Source organism: Vombatus ursinus, unplaced genomic scaffold, assembly GCF_900497805.2.
Source record: "Vombatus ursinus unplaced genomic scaffold, bare-nosed wombat genome assembly UNPS02014769.1, whole genome shotgun sequence".
Lineage (NCBI taxonomy): Eukaryota > Metazoa > Chordata > Mammalia > Diprotodontia > Vombatidae > Vombatus > Vombatus ursinus.
This window is the reverse complement of record NW_020954547.1, coordinates 1,760,495-1,780,521: the sequence shown is the minus strand read 5'-3', so window position 1 is coordinate 1,780,521 and position 20,027 is coordinate 1,760,495. Positions and strand designations below refer to the sequence as shown.

The following is a 20,027-nucleotide window of genomic DNA, read 5'->3' as shown; positions in this document are numbered from 1 at the left end:
GGTTTAGTTGGCTTTCATGCCTAACTTTTCTGTATGCTCATTTTCCCCTCCAGTTGTTGCTCAGTAGTTTGTGTGGGGATACTGCTTGTAATCATTTATTATCCTCTTTCATAAGCTATTTCAAATGAATTTCTATACTAAACCAGTGTTGCCCTTGTGAGTTATGTCTCTTTGTTGGAGTTGTTTCTGGGCTATTTTGCCCTCCTTGTTGTGGTAACTTACATTGTGGAGAAGGGAAGGGAATAACCATTTTTATAGCACCTACTATGTTCTAGGCACTTTGCTTACAAAGGGGGGCTTACAAATATTATTCTATTTGATACTCACAATAGCTGTGAGAGGTAGGTGCTATTATTTCCCCCCCTTCCCATTTTATAGATGAGGAAAATGAGGCAAACAGATGTTACATGACTTGCCCAGGGTCACACAGTTATTATCTGAAGGCCAGTTTGAACTCAGGCCTTTCTGACTATAGGGCCAACACTCTATTCAACTGTACCGTTTTGCTGCCTAAGAAATGATGATAAAATTAAAATTAAAGAGACAGATTAGCAGTGAAATGCTTTGTAATACTTGGGGAAAGCACCAATGTTAGGTGAAATGGTTAGTACAGATAACAATTATCTAGGTTAGTCATTTGTAAAATGTTCACACTGGGATAGTTATTCACACGATTGCAGAGAGCAGTATTAGGATTGGGTTCAGACAGTTATAGAGACTCCTTTCCCTTTATAGCTGGAAAGACAGAAAATTGAATTTTTAATATTTTTGGGAGGGAAGCTATATAGGGGGTTTGGTTTTTTTGTACATCTTAGTGATTAATGGACTACTGAAATGCATCACTAGGGAAAGGTAATTCCAGCAAGGAAGAGGCACCTTTTATAGAACCATTTTCCATGACTTTTTAGGTTAAAAATTATGTTAACTCACTTATATAAGAGGAAGAAAAGGGAAGTTTTTTCCACTTAAAAAGACCATTTTTCCCCTTCATTATTTAGCGCCTATAATGTGCAGTTATGGCTCTATCATGATAGGGGTGTGTGTGTGGGGGTTACAAAGAGCTATGATGGCCAGGTCCTCAAGGAGCTTATAATTTTGACACAATGTTCTTTCATTCCTCTTTTATCCTTTCTCTTTTGATTGTGCTTGATTTTCTTATTTTCTACACCCTATTTTCTTCCCATATGATTATTGTTTATTTTTTACTGTCTACATTTTAAAAGTAGACTACTTAAAGACAAAAGAATATTTCCATATTCACCTTTTTTATGCCTCTTAGTTATGTGTTTATGGGAAAATGGGTACAGGTTCCCAGAGTAATGACCTTTCATTTGTCATGAGTAGGAAGGGTGTGCTTTCTTAGGTTATAAATACAAGCCTGAGAAATTGAAAAATGTTGCCTGGGTCAGAGAGAAACAAAGAAAAGTCTTTGACCATGTGATACAAATGTGGAAAACAAGAGAACAGTGCCTTAATAATGAGGACACTGTGGACTTTTTATCAACTGTTAAATTGAGCATGACTTTAAAGTCATGCCTCTTAATTAATTTAATTCAGTATTCTGGCATCAGTAAGTAATTGAATTATAAAAGAACTTAGTATAACATCATAGCACTTTTTATTACAGAAGAATTCATTGGGAAGTGGGACATTTCACTGAATGTAACAGTGGTGTTTTTTAATGTGCTATGTAGAGAGCAGAGTAGCCTTATAGCTTCTATTGTTAGCGCCTAAATTACATATAAAGGTGGGGTAGGGAGCAGAAACTTGAAGCTATAATCTCCCTCTTTGATGTTCCCTATGCTGGCTGGACTCTGCAATGTACATCTCTTCCTCTTGCCACTGGGATACAGGGAATATGAGAGAGGGATTGTAGCTTAGGTGCAGAAATAGTGAGCTGTTTTACTGTACTGAAGTAGGGCCTAGTTTTTTGTGTGACAATCAGTATGCTTCAAAATTGATTCTATATTGCAAAGAATAGTGTGGAATAGTGAAAAAATTGCTGGATAGGGGAAACCTAGTAGGTTATTAGTGGTGTGACCATAGGCAAAGTCACACAACCTCTTGGACACTCATTTTCCTCATCTGTAAAGTGGGAATTATAATACAGTACCTAAGGTACCTACCTCAGGCTATTTTGAAGCTTACATGAAATAATATATGTAAACCTTATTATAATAAGGCACTGTAAACCTTTAAGTACTATATAAATATCTATTATAAGAACGCAATCATACAGAATCCTGCGTTTGAATCTAATCATTCCATGTTGGTTCAGTTATCTTGTGTGAACCAAGGTACAATTTTTTTCTTTTTACAAAATAAGTGTTCTTAAATAGGTACTAGGTGTATTTATTACTTTCATTTTTGTGCTATTAAGGAGGAAATTACAGAACTTTGCTCTTTCTTTAGGATTTTTTCTACCTCCCATCATAGGGTAAAATGTATATTTTTCTTTTTTTATGGCTCCTGGCCTATAAAAAAGAACCTAACCTGTAATTTCATTGCTATGTCAGGAACTTCCTCTACAATTCTGATTTGTATTTTTTCTGTATTTTATAGTTTTAAATTCACTCAACAAGTATTTATCATATACCTACTACATACCAAGCATTGTGCTAGGTTCTAAAGATTCAAAGACAAAAATAGAAGCACTGCCCTTAAGGAACTTACCATCTATTGGGGAAAGCAGTTAAGTATGCAGAAATAGTAATTTCTATTTATTTATTTATTTATTTATTTTGGTGAGGCAGTTGAGGTTAAGTGACTTGCCTAAGGTCACACAGCTAGTGAGTGTTATGTGTCTGAGGCCAGATTTTAAATCAAAAATTTCAAATCTCAGGTCTTCCTGACTCCAGGACCAGTGCTCTTTCCATTGCGCCACCTCACTGCCCCACAATAGTAATTTTTTTGTGGTGGGAGGGAGGTTAGTAGCGACTTGTAGGGATCAGGATGGGCTTCCTATAGGCTGTACTTGAGTTGAACTTTAAAGGAAATTAGAGATTCTAAGAGGCAGAGGTGAGGAAGAGTATCTGTACTAGGAACGGGGCACAGATTATGCAAAAGCACAAGTGGGTGATGGAATGATATTTTCAGGGAACAGCTCGGCCAATGTACCTAGGATGAATGGCTACCACTATAATACAGGCCCTTGTCACCTTTTACCTAGAGCAGAGGTTCCCAAACTTATTTGGCCTACCTTCTCCTTTTCAAAACAACAACAGCAAACTACTCAGCGCTCCCCCTGGAAATCTACTTTCTTTAACTCTTTATTTTTTTTTAAATTTGCGTCATTTCAAAAAATATAAAATATATTTTTAAAAAAGATGCATCCTAAATTTAATAATTTATTGAATTTATTGCTGCATTGAAATTTTGATGACGCAATATTGTGTCATGTAACCGTATAGTATCATATTGTAAACAGGTCATTAATGTGTGACAGTCTTATATGCTGTAAGACCTGTTGGCAGACTTGACCTGTGTTTGGTTATAACTTGCATTTTGTGTGTTTATTTGGAAAATAATGTAATCACTATGACTTTAACTCGATTACACAACAGATTCAACATGTATGAATGATTTTTCAAAATTTTCTTATCTTCTCTTTCCTTATGCTTCTATTGCCCCCTTATTTTTATTCAATGCTCCCTAGTTGCACCTGAGGCTACTATCAGCCCCTGGATTGTTCTAGTGCTCACCCAGGAGGTGGTATCACCCACTTTGGGAACATATGATTTAATAGTTTCCTAATTAGTCTCCCTGCCCCTAGTCTTTCTCTTTATCAAACCCTTCTTCACATAGTCATAGGGTCAATGGAGAAAAGGGTTTGAGATGTCTATTTGGAATTGACCAGTTGGCAATTGGTGATAATATGGCTGGGGTTCAAGAGAGAGACTTGAGCTAGATATGTAGATATGTAGATGAAATAGGGAGAGAGAATGAAAATCAGTGCTTCCATATGTGTAAAGATGGTTCTTTCCTTCCCAGTTTATTTTTGTTACAAGCTTCCTCACACTTATTTGAGTGATAGCTTACATGAATTTTTATGAAAGTTACTTTCTAAGAATATTTTAAAATTACTATAATAAAGGCAATCTGTGTTTTTTGCCTAGTTGGAAACATTGCCTTTTGCATAAGTGCGGAGGATATGTTATATTGATAGATTATTTTGACTTTAAGTGATGTGCTTTACTCAAAAACTCATTTTATAGGAAGCACATTTTTTTTTTTAAAGCTATCTGTTCTGCTAACCTATCAAAATTTAAAGCAACTCATTAACTCAAGTATTTAGGAGAAAACTATATTCCTATAATGCAGTTGATAAAATTTAAATTCCTTGAGAGAAAGAGTTGTTCATTTTTTGTATCTATCACTAGTGCCTAGGTCAGGCCTTGGCATGTAGTAGGTAATAAATGCTTGTTGATTGATTGAATGAAAAATAATTGATTTAATACAAAATATAGTAGGGAAATGAGTATCGGAGAATCTCCTGACTAGGAGGTAGCATGGTACAATTAGACTGCTGGCTCTGGAGTCAAAAGATCTGGCTTCAGATTCTGCCTTTGACATTTATTAATTGTGTGATATTGGGCAAGTCACTTCATCTTCCTGTACTTCATTTTCTTCATTTGTAAAATGAGGAGATTGGGCTAGATGGCCGCTGAGGCCCTTTCCAGCTTTGGAATTGTGATCCTATGATTCAGATTCTGGGTGTAGAGGTTCTTCTTGAGGTCTTTTAGTAGGATTTCTTTACCTTTACATTTTTGACAACAAATGTTGTATAATACGATGGAGAGCTTGACTTGGAGTTACAAGGAATGGAGTTCAAACCCTCCCTCAGACTGTGTAGATGACCCTTGTGTAGGCAAGTCATTGAATTTCTCTGCACTGAGTTTCCTCATTTGTAAAATATGAACAATAATAGTTCCTACTTCACAGGGTTATTGTGAAGTTTAAAGGGAGATAATTTATATAAATCACTTTTTAAACCTTAACCTGTAAAATATCAGCTCTTGTTAGTATCTTTGTGATGGTTTTTTTGTTTATATGCATCAGAAAGATTAGACGGAAAGATGAACAGTGGTCTTTCCTTTTACTGTTGAGTCACTGATGAAACCAACTCTGCTAATTCCTTTATTTGCTTCTTCCAGGAGAACCTGTTAGCCATTCTTCCAGTTGCAATTTCCTTATGTCTTCTGGTTTCATTTGTATTAAGAGTGTCAATAATGATATGATTTAGTATCTTCAGTAATATATTTAGTTGTAGAGGCCAACTTATCATAAGTATTTCCTTTTTTTGAAAATTGCCCTCCATTAGGCATAAAATTAAGTTAGAGTAATTTCTCTCTGTTAGCTCTTTAATCCCAGGTTGCTCCACTTCTCCATAATGGTCCCATGTTTTTGTGCCTCAGAAGGGGCACGATAGAAGCCAGTTTAACACATGGCAATCGTATGTTTCTGTCCTTTGCTGCACAATTTTTTCCTTGCTTTAGCAACGTCACTATATCCAGTTTTGGTACGTAAGAAAGTCTGGACCCCACTAGACATTCTCACACTGACTATTCCCTATATGTGAAGTTTCTGTTTACTTTTTAGTTGATGTTAAAAATATCCAGAACATTGAGACTTTTGAGCCAGTTTTTCAGACTGTCTCCCAACTGGCAAGTTGTTTAATAAAAACTTTGAGCAATCCGAACTGCTAGCCAGAGAGGTGATCTTTATTCCATGACATAGTACCATCAGTTAATTTACAAATGGTCTGAAAACGATTGTTCTTGGAACTTTCTGTCTCTTCTTTGTTACCTAGCTATAGCAGTAGAAGGTGGCTTCATAGAACTGAGGGCTATTTTATATTTTTCTTTTTTTCGTGAATTGCCATGGCCAAACAGTTTATCTTTGATAGCTAACCCGCTGGTGCTTACTTTACTAGGCTAGTGCTTAGCTAGCACACTTATTGCAGCCTGAAATCAGATTAATAAAATGTATATATTCAGAAACTTTTTTGGGTCCATGATAATTACTTTTCTTAATGTAGGAGTATCAGACTTTAAAATGTACTTTAGAAATTGTGATTCTTAAAATTTTTTTTTTTTGCCAAATAGATATGACACTTTTATATAATGTAATAGTGCAAAAGTCGATGAGAAAGAGAAATGTAATTAGGTAAGAATGACAGATTAAAAAGTGAACTTCTTTCACTAGTGCTTTTATGACACTTGGTGACTTTTGTAAGCATCCTGCTTATCCATTTTAAATGTCTCTGAGATTCTATTTGTAATCCTTAGCCCCAGTAATTATAGCATGTACCTTATCATAGTCTTAGTTCCTTTCTCAAATCCTGTATTTCAAGCCCCAGATTTGGTACTTCAGCCACAACTTAGTCCACTCAATTTGGTGTTTGAGGGCTAGGAGAAGAGTCTGAAGTCTCTGGAATTGAGAGGCCAATTGAGAGGGAGAGAAGAAGTGCTAAGATACTTGGTTGTAGAGAACCATTTGGGCACTTGAACCTTGGAGGTACATGAAGGTTTAAAATACTTTTCATTAATTCCTGGTTCTTAGATGTAGATGAATATACCTACTGAATGACAATAGTAAGCTTTTTTAATATGTTCAAAATGATCTTAGTAACAAATTGCATTATATAGCACTTTTTACATAAATTTCACATATCTAATTTTTTTTTCTCATAACATGTTTGACAGATGGTGAAATCGTGGCATTAGAGTTGAATGACTGGCTCAGTCTATGTAGCTGAGATAAGGCATACCCTCGGACTAGAACCGAGGTTAGATCTCTAGCCCAAGGCTCTTTCTTTAAATCTCAACATAAAGTAAAATTGGAATTAGTGGGCAGGGAATAAAAGTTTTGCTAAGGAGAAGATGGACAAAAAGTATTTTTTTAAAAACACAGTTATGTTTACACTTGAAAACTTTGGTTTACCCTACTTTTATTTAACACTATGCTAGAAATGCTGGCTAGAGCAGTAAGATGAGGAAAAAAATTAAGGCTTGTAAACTTTATCAAAGAGGTGACAGAGTTATATTGATTTGCAGATGACATGGTAGTTCACTTAGAAAACCCCATAGAGTCAGCAAAGGCTAATTTAAGTTTATTACTAATTTCTAACAGATTTAGGATATAAGATAAATCCATAAAAATTATCAGCATTTCTGTATAGTACTAAGAAAACTAATAGGAATTGATAGGAAGAGTTCCATTCAAAATTAATAGAAAAAGCATAAAATAGGCATTAACTATTCAGGACTCCTACACATACAACTGCAAAATACTCTTTACAAAAATGAAAGACAAATAATTGGAGAGAGATTCATTATCCATGGTTGGGCTTTGATGATTTAAAAATGATGACACTGTCTAAATTAGAGCACTGTACAGATTTAGTGCTTTACCAATTAATATACCAAGGGTTACTTATATAATTAGACAAAGTAACAACAGAATTCATTTGCAAGAACAAAAGGTGTAGACTCTCAAGGGAACTTAAAAAAAAAAGGAATGAAGGAGGCATACCATCATCAGATCTCAGCTGGCATATAAAGTAGTAATCTTTAAAACTACTTAGTTTTATTTTCAGCTAGAAACTAGATCAGTTTAACAGACTAGATAAGCAAGATTCAGAAGTGGTTGAATGTTTGATAAATCCAAGAATAAAAATTACTGGGAGAAAAGCTCCTCGTTTAACAGAAACTGCAGAGAAAATTGGAAAGCAATTTGGCAGAAATTAAGTTTAGGTCAGCAGCTTATACCATACTGTCTTCAAATAGCTCTGTGATCCCATTGATTTGGAAATTCTTTCCAGTGATTAAGATTGCAACTCATCCTTGCTTGCCCATCTTCTGTGCTTATTGTAATGTCCTGTCGTAAATTCATCATAGAAGGTCTACCCCATGTCTGGAGGCCTTTTTCACTTTCTCCTGAAATCATGAGAGTGGAAGGCTAACTGCCTGTCTATCATCTCTTTACACATAACTAATCCATCTTCTTTTTCCTTCATCTTCATAATTCCTTGATGATATTTTGTTCTCTTATTATTTATTGAAGAATAAAAAATACCTCATTGGTTATGTGGTAGATACTGTAGACTCTTACCGTGTACCTTCCATTTTCCTCATCTGGGATTCATATTTAATTCTTTTGAGGGAAGGGAGGAAGGGAAGGAACAAGTATTTATTAAGTGCCTGCTAAGTGCCAGACATTGCTACGTTCTTTAAAAATACGTCATTTGATCCTCACAACAACCCAGGGAGGTAGATGGTATTATTATACCCATTTTACAGTTGAAGAAACTGAGGCAGACAAAGGTGAAATGACTTGCCCAGGTTATACAGCTTGTGTCAGAGGCAGGATTTGAACTCAGATTTTCCTAATAATAAGTACTATACACTGTGCCACCTAACTGCTAGTGGCTAGCTAACGGCTGTTGTGTTCTCTGTTTTGCTGCCATACAGCAACTTTGGTAAAATGTTACTATTAGAAAGATTGACCTTCCTCATGGGAAGTTTGAGGGTCATTAAAAGAGCTTTTCATTTTCTTGAAGGCAGTCTAGCCCTCTCCTCTTCTTATTCAACTCTGGGCCAGCCTGTTCATATTTATTGTGTGGCATATCTTATTCTTCAGTAAACTTCAGATTATGGGATGGGCGGAAGGAAAGCAATAATAATAAAAAAAAATAATGATTATAAAACAACTCCAATAGTAATAGATTTTATAGCACTTTAATATTTGCAAAGCACTTTACATATGTTATCTTATTTGATCCTCATAACAATCCTGGGAATAGGTAAATGCTATTATTATCTCCATTTTACAGATGAGGAAATTGAGGCTAAGAGAGGTTAAGTGACTTGTTCAGTGTTGCATAGGTAGTAAGTATTTCAGGTGGGATTTGAACTCAGGTCTTCCTGACTCCAAGTCCAGCATTATTACCTGTAAAAGAAGAAAGTGCTTCATGAAAAAGAAGGTGGCTATTTCTGTTATCATGATTTTCCCCTCTCTTCATTGCCTCTCCAAATCCTGCCTCTTCTTCAAAGTCCAGTTCAAGTCCCATGTCTTCTATAAAGCTTTTTGTGACAACTTCTCTAATGGTTTATGTCATTCAATTTTGGTTCAAACCTGTGTTTTCATTGGACAAATCCTGGTGTAAGAAACCCTTCTGATTCAGATAGCAGTTCATTAGTGTCTTATAATTTTAGAATTACATGGGTCCTCAAGAGGTACTTAAATGCAGGTCTTCCTGACTCCAAGGCTAGTTCTCTATCTGTTGTACCATGCTACATTTCACAAAAATCACAGAATTTGAAAGTGAAAAGAAAACTCGGTGACTGATCAGACCCATATAGTAAAGGAATCTTCATTGTTATCTACATCAAAAGTAGATGTCCAGCCTATTTAAGGAGCTCCAAAGAGGGGTCACCCACGATTGCTTGAGGCAGCCCCTTCCAGTTGTGGGCAGCTCTTATTATTAGCAAGTTTTTCTTAATGTCAAAGGTAAATTGGCCTCTTTGCACCTCCCACCTGGTTCTGCCCTCTGGGGTCAAACAGAAGAACAAATTTAATCTTTCCTCCTCATGACAGCCCTTCAGTTACTTGATTATAGCTTTCATATCCTCCTTGAGTCCTCTTTTCTCTAGGCTGAGCATGCCCAGTTCTTTCAACCGATCTTTATATCACATAGACTCAAGAACTTTCACAATCCTAGTTACTTTCTAGACACTCTGTTAACAATGCCCTCCTTAGACCTTGGTGTCAGTAACAACAACAACAAAAACAACTAGCATTTGCATAGTGCTTTAAGGTTTGCATAGTGTTTTAATGTTTATCCTCACAATAACCTGGGAGATAGGTGCTATTATTAGCCCTGTTTTATAGTTGATGAAACTGAGGCACAGAGAGTTTAAATGACTTGCCCATCGTCATGTAGCCAATAAGTGTCTGTAAGGCCACATTTGAACTTTGATCTTCCATCTTCTTCATTGCGAATCCTGTGCTCTGTTTACTTCACCACTTAGCCAGCACTGAACACAGTACTCCAGATGAGGTCTGATTAGGGCATTAATGGGACTGTCATTTCAAGTCAAGCATTTATTAAGCACTTAACTATGTGCCAGGCACTAAGAATACATATATAAGAATAAAAACAGTCCCTGCCCTCATGGAGCTTATATTCTGTGAAGACAGCTTGTAAAAGGAAGCTGAAAAGCAGTGAGTAGGTGAATGCAGTAGGAGAAGGGGGAGAGAGAAGGTACCTGATTGAGGGCATGGTAGAGAAAATTTCGAGAGTCAGAAGTGGGCCCTGGAAAGGAAGGAAGACATGGTTGGTCTGAGCACTTTCTTTAACATGGAGGTTGTAGGATGAATCAGGTACTTAGGGAAGGGTTGCAGGGGTGGTGTGAACTTCCACGGTAAGAAGGCTGCTGTGGTCTGGAAGCCATGCCTTTTTTAATGCAACCTAAGATTTCATTCCTTTTTTTTTGGCTGCCCCATCACACAGTGATTCATTTTGATCTTGCAGTCTGTTAAAAACTCCAGATCTTTTTCAGAACAACCACATCTCTTACATCTTATATTTATGAAGTTGATTTCTTTGTACATTTTTGGTATACTTTTCATTTATCCCTACTGAATTTCATCTTGTTAGATTTAGTCCAGTGCTCTAGCCCTAAAAGTCTTTCTTTTATATGTCATGAATCTGTTGGCAATCTGGTGAAGCCTATGGGCCCTTTCTCACAATACAATTAAAATACATAACTTTTTAAAAAATAGGATTTCAAAGAAAACTAATTTTATTGAATAGAGTAATCAACATATTTTAAAAAATAATTCATGTTAAGAACCTGAACTGAATCTTAGGTTAAGAACCCCTGCTCTAGCCTGTCATGATCCTTTTGGACCCTGACTCATCTACTGGATTATCTTTCCTTCTTAGCTCTGTGTCATCTGCTGAATTGATGAGCATGCCATATGCCTTTATCCATGACGTTGACAAAGATGTCAGACATCACAAAGCCAAACACAAATCCCTGGGGTACTCCCATAGAAACTTTTTATCACATTGACATTGAATCATTTACTTTTTGAGTCTGGTCAGCCAATTAGTTCTGAATCCCTTTAACTGTATTATGGTCCATATCTCTGTATTTTCTTCACAAAAATAGTATGAGATACTTTATCGAAATCTTTGCTAAAATTGAGGAAATCTATACCTATTTCATTCCTCTCCTCTATTAACTTAAAATCTTGTTTAAAAAGGTAATGAGGATCATCTAGTATGACAGGTTCTTGACAACGCCATGCTAGATATTTGTAATCATTGCTTCTCTTTCTAGATGTTTGCCAGCTATCTCCTTAATGAACCATTCTAGAATTTACCCAGTAATTAAAATAAAGCTCTCTACCGGCTTATAGTTTTCAGATACTGTTCTTTTTTGGAAATTGGGAAAAGTCGTTCTCCAATTTCGTGGTACCTCTCCAGTTTCCCTTGATCTTTCAAATATCATTGACAATGACTTCAGCAATTATATCTGCCAGGTCTTCCAGGACTCAAAGATATAATAAATCTGGGCAAGGTGACTTGAATTCAAGGGCAGATTAGGTGTACCTCTTACTACGTCCTTACTTATCTTAGATACTGATTCCCTGTTAGTCATTTTTGTTCTGTCATTTCTAGTTTAAAGGTTATGTCAGAGAGAACAGGAAAAAAAAAACCCAAACAACTTAGAATCGACAATTCTCCCTTTTCTTTGTTGTCAGTTATTATTCTCCAATATGGCTTAAGGAAAGATCCTATCCCTTCTTTGATTTTCCTTTATCTGATGAGGTAGGGGTTGAGAGTAGGGAAGGGAAAAAAAAAAAAGAACATAACAAAAGCCTTTTTTGCTGTTCTTAACATTTCTCCCCTGACCTCAACTCATTCTGAGCTTTATTATTCCTGACAATCACTATTTTTACAGGACTGTTACCTGATCTTGCTTTCATCTTTTGTAATTTGTTACATTATCTATCATCTTTCTAAATACAAACTCTAAACATTGATTTTGCTTTTTTCCCAAACAAAAATTAGGAATTTTAATTTTGAAACTAGAAAATGACTGCAGTGAAATGAAAATAGTAAAAGTTTTACATAGTTATTTCTGTCTTATTTCAAGATGGCACCCCCAAAATTAGATGGCTGCTGTGCTGCTTTCCAGAAATTAATTGACCATATTGAAGAGGTATAGGTAGGCAGCTACCTCAGGTATTCATTCTTTGAATCAATTAGAGGCCCTCTTTTTTTTGAAGGTGTCATTTCTTGAAGACCCTAGCAACCATGAATTTCTAGAGTTCTCTTCAATTGTTTTGAACACAGGAAAATCACATAGAATCAGTCAATCAAACGATTATAGGTTTAGACCCAGAAAGATTTTAGAGATGATACCAACCCACTCATTAATATTACAAATGAGAACACTGGAAGCCAAGAGAGGTTAAATGACTTGCTTGTGTCCACACAAATGACTAGAAGTGCCACGATCCAAATTTAAGTCCTCTAAATCCAAATTTAATGCTCTTTTATCTACACCTTGCCAATCCTGGCCCTCCAACTATGTGTGAGCTCTTTTATGATAATAAGAATTATAGTTTGTTACAGTTCTTATTTTAAAATTACCCTAGTTTATACTTTTTTTATTTTACTGTTTCAAAAATGTTATTTTATCTTATAGATTTTTCAGTGCTAAAATTGATTGCCTCTTAACGTTAAGATTTTAGCTTTTGCTGCATGCACTTGGTTTATTCTCATTCACATGATAGGAAGTCAAATTCTGTGATGAAAATGGACTTCTCCAGCTATTAAGAACCACACAGAGTACTTTGAATTAGTAAATAAAGATGTAAGTGAAAAAAACTGTAAGATTTCATCTCACACTTAGTGAAAAGAAAACATAACAAAAGATGGGGATATTCACTTTTGGAAGGGTCATGGAAAGACATACTAATGCACAGTTGGTGGAGTTGTGATCTGATCCAGACATTCTAGAATGTAATTTAGAATCATCCTAAGAAAGTGACTAAAATGTCCATAACCTTTAATTCGGAGCTCCCACTGCTAAGCATAAATTCTAAGAAGGTTATGGATAAAAATGTATCTCATGTAGCAATATATCAAATGTATCATATTTATGGCAGCATTTTTTTGTAGTAACAAAGAAATAAAAACAATATAAATAGATGACCATTGACTGGGGAATGCTAAACATTTGTGGTACATGGATATAATGGAATATTATCATTTCACTGTAAGCGATGATGAACATACTGTATCTAGAAAAGCACGAGAAAACATAAACTAAAACAGTGAAGTAAGCAGAGTCAGGAAAACTATAAACAATGACTGCTACAATATAAATGGAAAAAACAATAAAACAATGTACAATTAGAATGATTAAGTTTGGGACCCCAAAAGAGATGTGAAAATATACCTTCTTTTCACCTTTGAAGAAGTGACTTAGCTGATATGTTGGCTATTTTTGCTGAAATATTTTTTGTCATTTATTTTTTATTTTTTGTCTTAAGGGTTTAATTTCTGGGAGGGGCAGAGAGAAGAGTAGATCAGAAGCGAAGGTGATAACATTAGCCCTTTGTGGAATTTATATAGCCCTTTAAAGTTTGCAAAGCTCTTTAAATATATTGTCTCGTTTTATCTTGGCAATATCCCTGGGAAGTAGATACCATTATCCTCAATTTACAGATGAGGAGACTGAGACAGGCAGATTAAATGACTTACCCAGTTACACATATATAAGTGTCCGATACTGGATTTGGACTCTGATCTCCTGACTCCAGATATAGAGCTTTATCTGTTGTACCAACCTGAATGCCTAGAGCCTTGAGAGGTTAAGTGACCTACCCTGAGTCATGCAGCCAACACATCGTTAAAATGATAAACCTCAAAATAGTGTTTTACCAGAAACTGAAGGCAGCTAGGTGGTGCAGTGGATAAAGTGCCTAGCCTGGAGTCAGGAGGACCTGAGTTCAAATCCAACCTCCGGCACTTACTATTTGTGTGACCCCAGGCAAGTAATTTAATCCTGTTTGCCTCAGTTTCTTCATCAGTAAAATGAGCTAGAGAAGGAAACAACAAACCACTTGAGTATTTTTACCAGGAAAACCCCAAATGGGGTCCCAAAGAGTTGGACACGACTGAAATGACTGAACAACAATAACTGGTAACTGCAGCCCCAAAGACTATCTAGGGTAATTTCTTTTCACTTGCCTTCAAACTTCTCATAATCATTCCTTCCATAAATAATGACAATTCTTATACTTTCTAAAAACCTTTATAATTAAAGTAGTTTCCCTATGGTATCAGGTGCTATATGTGGTTACTTGAAATGGAAGCTTAAAAAGTACTATATACAATATAAAATCATTGGAATGGAAGAGACCAGGAACCATTTAATCTATTCCTTATGTCTGAGACAAATAATTTTTAAAACTATTTTTTGAAGGAGATTTGTAATCTCCTCCAAATGAGTAAAACCAGTGGCTGTAATTATATGTTGGAGGTATTAAATAATACTCCCTTGGACTTTAATTTTATTCCAAAAAAGTGCTTTCACATATAAGCCAGTAGTATACATAAATATTGTACAGATGTGCCTTTTAATTCATTGGGAGAAAGTAGCTCTTAATGAGAAGGGGTTGAAGTATCACCTGGGGTGGGGAGGACAAAATTCCATTTTCTGATGTCTGTTTTTGTTATGGTTTGGATCAAGCCGAGACGTTAGAAAAACAATACTTCAGCCTTTCTTGAGAATTTGGATCCCAGAAAGGCACTGTCTTGGGATGGGTGGTATTAGGTGGATATCTTAGTTCTCCATTAGGTTAGACTCTGCTTTTTAAATTATTGGTTTAGATGGCGCTCAAAACCAGTATTTCCACTTGGATTTAACAAATTATGTGTCAGTTGTATAGTTTTAAATCTCTAATATTTAAAACTATTGTGGTCATTTGGAAAATTTTTTTTCATAGAATTCTTAATAGTTGAAAGAGTCAATGTTCACAAATTTTCATTTATGAATGTAAGGAAATGTGAACTTATGAATTAATTTATGAATATAAGGAAATTTTATTATATATCTTAAAATGGAATCATAACTATATTAAATTGGCATTTCAGTGGTCTTTCTTAAAGAGTCCTGAAGCTGGTGAACAGTGATTTTCAGGTATGAAAATGAGAAAGCGTTTGACTTCCTATCATGTGAAAAAAGAGAATAAAACCAGTGTATGCAAAGACCGAGGTTGAGATAGGAACTTCGAAGAAATTCATTTGTGCACCCAGTTCTGTTGTATTCTGCCTTTCTGATCTGTTTGCTTCAGCCCCATGTAAAATGAATCAGTCTGACATTTTATCAACTTTTTTGAAAAGTGAGGTGAAATGAAGTAGAAACACATCAAAAGGGTGAAGCAGAGCAGATCTGAAAGAGAACAGAATTCTTTAATACTTGGTGTCTGCTTTTTTCATTGTTCTTAAAGAGCTAGAGTGGGTTTGGTTGCTATCCACTCATTTTTACTTCATGATACTACCTTACTGTTATATTGACTTGGATATATTTGAAGAAAAAAGGTCTGTTGAGTACATTGACATATATACTTAGCATATTTCCTTTAATGATTTTGATAATTTTTTTTAATTTCAGTATTTATCAGTCTTGTTTGTTTCCTGATTTGGTGTCATCTTATTTCCTTGACTTGTGTATATAATGTGCAATTTCTTTGAAAATTCCTAATTTTTATTATCAGTAGTCAGCATCCCAAGTTCAAGAAGAAAAGCTTTTGAGAAATAGTACCTTCTAACTTTTTTGTCTAACTAGGTAGATTGAATATAATTTACTATTAAGTGCTTGAAGGAAATAATTTGTAAATAAAACCTTTCTTAGCAATCAGTGACACCTCATGACTTGAAAGTTTTCACACTGAATTTCGGTAAAACATTTTGAAATAACTCTTCCCTAACCCTCCTTAGTTCCAGTGCTTTCCCTCCAATTAATTATTTCCTATTTATCTTGTGTATGGCTTGATTATGTATTATTTCTTTGCATGTTGTCACTGCCATTAGATTGTAAATTCCTTGAGGGCAAGGTCTGTCTCCAGTGCTTAACACACATTTCCTGGCACATAATATGTGCTTAATAAATGTTCATTGATTGACTGTGCTGTTAAGTTATTAATGATTTATTTAAACTGAATTAGGCGCAGTTGATTATTATTTTGGATCTCTTCCAGAAACAGATGGAGCTTCATTCAGAATTAACACCAGTGGACAAGGATTTTTGGATGAAAATATACCATTAAAACTATCATTTCATTTACCAGCTACTTACCCATTTTGTCTACCAAGGATCTCCGTTAATTCTCAGCACCTTACCAGGGCACAGTGTACAGTTATAAAAGAGAAGCTACTTGAACAAGCAAAAAAACTTTTGTCTGAGCCGATGGTACATGAACTGGTTCTCTGGATTCAACAAAACCTCAAACACGTCATTGGGCAACCAGAAACAACTGTTAGCTCTGAAAACTGCACTTTGTCAACAAGTACGTCGATGGATGATGGAACATGGATAGCCCTTTTGCATATAGATCACATGAGAGCAAAAACTAAGTATGTCAAAACTGTGGAGAAGTGGACTTCCAATTTAAGACTTACTGGAAGACTGATGTTTTGGGGCAAAATAATACTCGTTCTTCTACAAGGAGACAGAAACAGTATCAAGGTGCCATTGAATATTGAATGAAAGTTTGGTTATTTTGTTACTTAAGAATGGATGGATAAGAGTGTTTCATAGCAGTTAGTAAGGATGGGCAAATTATTAGGGATATATCTGTAGTCTATATTACTGTTGTGGTAAGCCTGTATTTTCTTTGAAAGAATGTCTTTGTCTACTGGTTACACACAACAAACCTGTGAAGCCTTGAAGAGTTTTTTGTTTTTATTTATTCAGTTATGCCATTTGAAGTTAGTGGCTGATAAAAGGTATGAGATGAAGATAAATATGTATACCCTGTTCCTGTGTCTTATAGTGTTGGAGAGACTTTAAGTTTTGTCCCAGTATTTGATTTTCATTCAAGAATCAGCCTAAATTTAGAGAGGTTCATTGTCAAAACATTAGCCTAGATAATGAATTTTATGGCCACAGTGAGATGTGAAAGAGCTTTTAACAGAAGTAGTACTCACATCAATGAAATAACATCTTTTGAAGTAATAAGATATTAATTTCTATATATATATTATAAAGGTGCATATGTATGTTTATATATAGCTCCTCATAGGTAGGCACAGGAGGGCATAGTATATTATATTTGGGATAAGCAATAATTTTTTTCTCACTTCTTTGCAATTAAAAAAATCAATATGACTTTTTTTGGGGGCATCTATACTGCCTGGAAAGAGTGGTCTGTGTCTTATAACTGAGATTTAGTTTCAGAGATGTAGAACTATTATTGCTGTCAGTTCATTACCTCCTACCATCTTTTTTTTCTTTCTGACTGACTTGTCTGAGCAGCTGCTTTCAAAATCAGTCCCTTTTTACATTTTGTATATCCCTTGAAATTTTTGTAACCTGTTTACCTTGGGGACTAGGGGAGAAAGATTGTTATTATTAAAATTAAAATATTTAACAGTTAATAAGTTTTGTTCTTCTAGGTAAGTCAAAGTAACAAAAATTTTTTAAAATTGCCTTTAATTTGTTTCTTCTCAGATAACCTGTAATCATAAAGACTTAAGAATTTTGGTATTGCTGCTTCATAGTATAATCTTCTTATAAAACATCTTGGTATTTATTCAGATTAGTATTGAATTACATAGTTAAAACAAATTATCAGATTTTAGTTGTGTCCTTTTTTGGGGGCTGTGAAAGGATTCCATGTGTTTCAAAGTAATTTGCATTGAATTTAAGCTAATTGGATCTTTATAGGCAAATATTCAGATAGAGATCTAGATCCATTTGCTTGTTCATATACCACCCATAGACATCAGGGACTTGTGATTTGTTCAGTGTAGGAATCCTTGTGTGGGAATATCTTTCCATTTACACAGATTGCAAACCATTTGTAGATGTAGTTTCAGACAACTGTCGGAGACCCAGAGAGATTAAACGACTTACCCAGAGTCACATAGTGAATATTTTCTAGGTCATACTTGAACTCAGATTTTCCTAAGTTCAAGATGAGTCTTCTCCCCACAACCACACTGCCTCTCAAAAGAAAGACTAAATGAAGTTATGATAGACAAATTAATTTGGATAAGTTAGTCAACAAGCATCTGTGTGATTTGGAACAGTTTTCAGTGGATATGGACACAACATTGGCAAATTTCTCTTTTCAGAGTTCACTTTTTAACCTGTCTATATACTGGAATTCTGCAAAAATATATTTATTTTCAGATTTTAAAAAGATCCTCTATTAGTTTGAAGGATCAAGTCATACCCATTTGAAGAGAGGTAATGTGCTTTAGTAGATAGAGAGCTGGTCTTAGAGTGGAAAGATCTGCGTTAGAGCAACTCTTCAACTGTAAGTTACTGAGCAGTTGCCATCTGTATTCGAAGAGGGAATTTGCTCAATAAGAGTTCCTTCACCAATAAAATCACAGTTTGGGACAAAATTTTTTTTAATATATTCTAAACCTATTCATTGAGACCATGAATATGGCCTGAAAATACCTGACTCTTCCTGTTATCTGTATGCAAACTCAGAGGTAACTATGTAAAAATATGGGCTAGAAAATGGATGTTTTTTATATATAAAATAAACCCTGTATGTTTATGAGTTTTAAAACTAAATCTCTAAGATAGTAAGATGTGTATTTAATGTTCTGATTTATCATTTAGGAATACCTGATTCTTCAGAAAACCTCCAAAGTTGATGTGGACTCAAGCGGAAAGAAATGCAAAGAGAAAATGATTAGTATACTCTTTGAAACAAAAGTACAGATGGAACACAAAAGGTATAATTTAGTACTATTGCAGATAGAAAAGCAACTGAATCGATAATTACATTCTGACAAATCTAGGCATATTCATGAGTTTCTCTTGTATAATGTAGGTTCCTGGCATTTGAAGTCAAAGAGTATTCATCGTTGGATGAGCTACTAAAGGAATTTGAAGCTGCAGGGCTTAAGGAGATGTTCTCTGAGTTTGTACTTCCACTGGTAAAATGAAATAAAAAACACAGGAGTCTTTTAGTAAAACAGGAATTTTGTGGATTGGTTTCTGTGAGCAATTATGTCAAAACTTTTGAGGAGCAACTTTAATTTTTTTGGAATAAAACATGAAAACGTCTCAACTCAAGGAAAAAACAGTTTACATTTCATTAAAAAATTAAATTTAATTAAGCAATTTATTAAGTGTTTATGTTCAAATCAGTATGGTAAGCCCTGGGAATAGAAAGGCTAAGAAAAATGGTTTTGACTGTGTCTTGATATTTACCAAGAAGTCTGGATTTTAATTATTGACACATTTTTGAAAGCCAAAATGTGAAGAAATGATGGTAAATTCTACCATCTTTCCAGGTTATACATTTCTCCTTTCGTTCATATATCAGTTTTTTAACTGTAACCTGACTGAACCTGAAGAAGTCCTTGTTTTTATGAGAAATTTTTTTCTGGAAGTCCTTATCACTTTTCTTTAAAATAAATGATATATAAAATTATTTACTTTTGTATTTTCGTTTTTTTAAATAGCATTGTTATCTTAGATACAGAGATTTTTCCTTTCAAGGAATATAAATTGAAAGAAACCTCAGAGGCCTCATTCAACCTACACCTGAACAAAAATCCTCTCTATAACTGGCATATGTGACGAATGAATGAATAAATAGAAAACATTTGTTGTCTACTGTATGACGGGCATTGTGCTGGGAATACCAGTTTAAAAAAAAAAGTCCCTGTCCTTAATGATTTTACATTTTAACAAGGGAAGATAGCACACAAAAAAGTGGGGCTAGTGAAAGGAGTTTAGGTCTGAGAAATTACA

The 20,027-nt window shown here is 34.9% G+C and overlaps 1 protein-coding gene across 2 annotated transcripts in view; it reads left to right on the top strand.

The window, feature by feature from the left end:
- The window catches only part of RWDD3 (RWD domain containing 3), a 23,878-nt gene extending 4,635 nt beyond the window's left edge, over positions 1–19,243 (top strand). Inside the window, exons 2-4 of one of the 2 annotated variants that reach the window (XM_027862606.1) lie at positions 16,291–16,772; positions 18,885–19,000; positions 19,099–19,243. In XM_027862606.1, coding sequence (XP_027718407.1) covers positions 16,291–16,772; positions 18,885–19,000; positions 19,099–19,213 — 713 coding nt within the window. In that variant the 3' untranslated portion in view covers positions 19,214–19,243. Of the gene's footprint in view, positions 1–16,284; positions 16,773–18,884; positions 19,001–19,098 lie in introns of both variants that reach the window. The other variant, XM_027862605.1, reaches the window with a different exon arrangement.
- Positions 19,244–20,027: the final 784 nt, after the last annotated feature.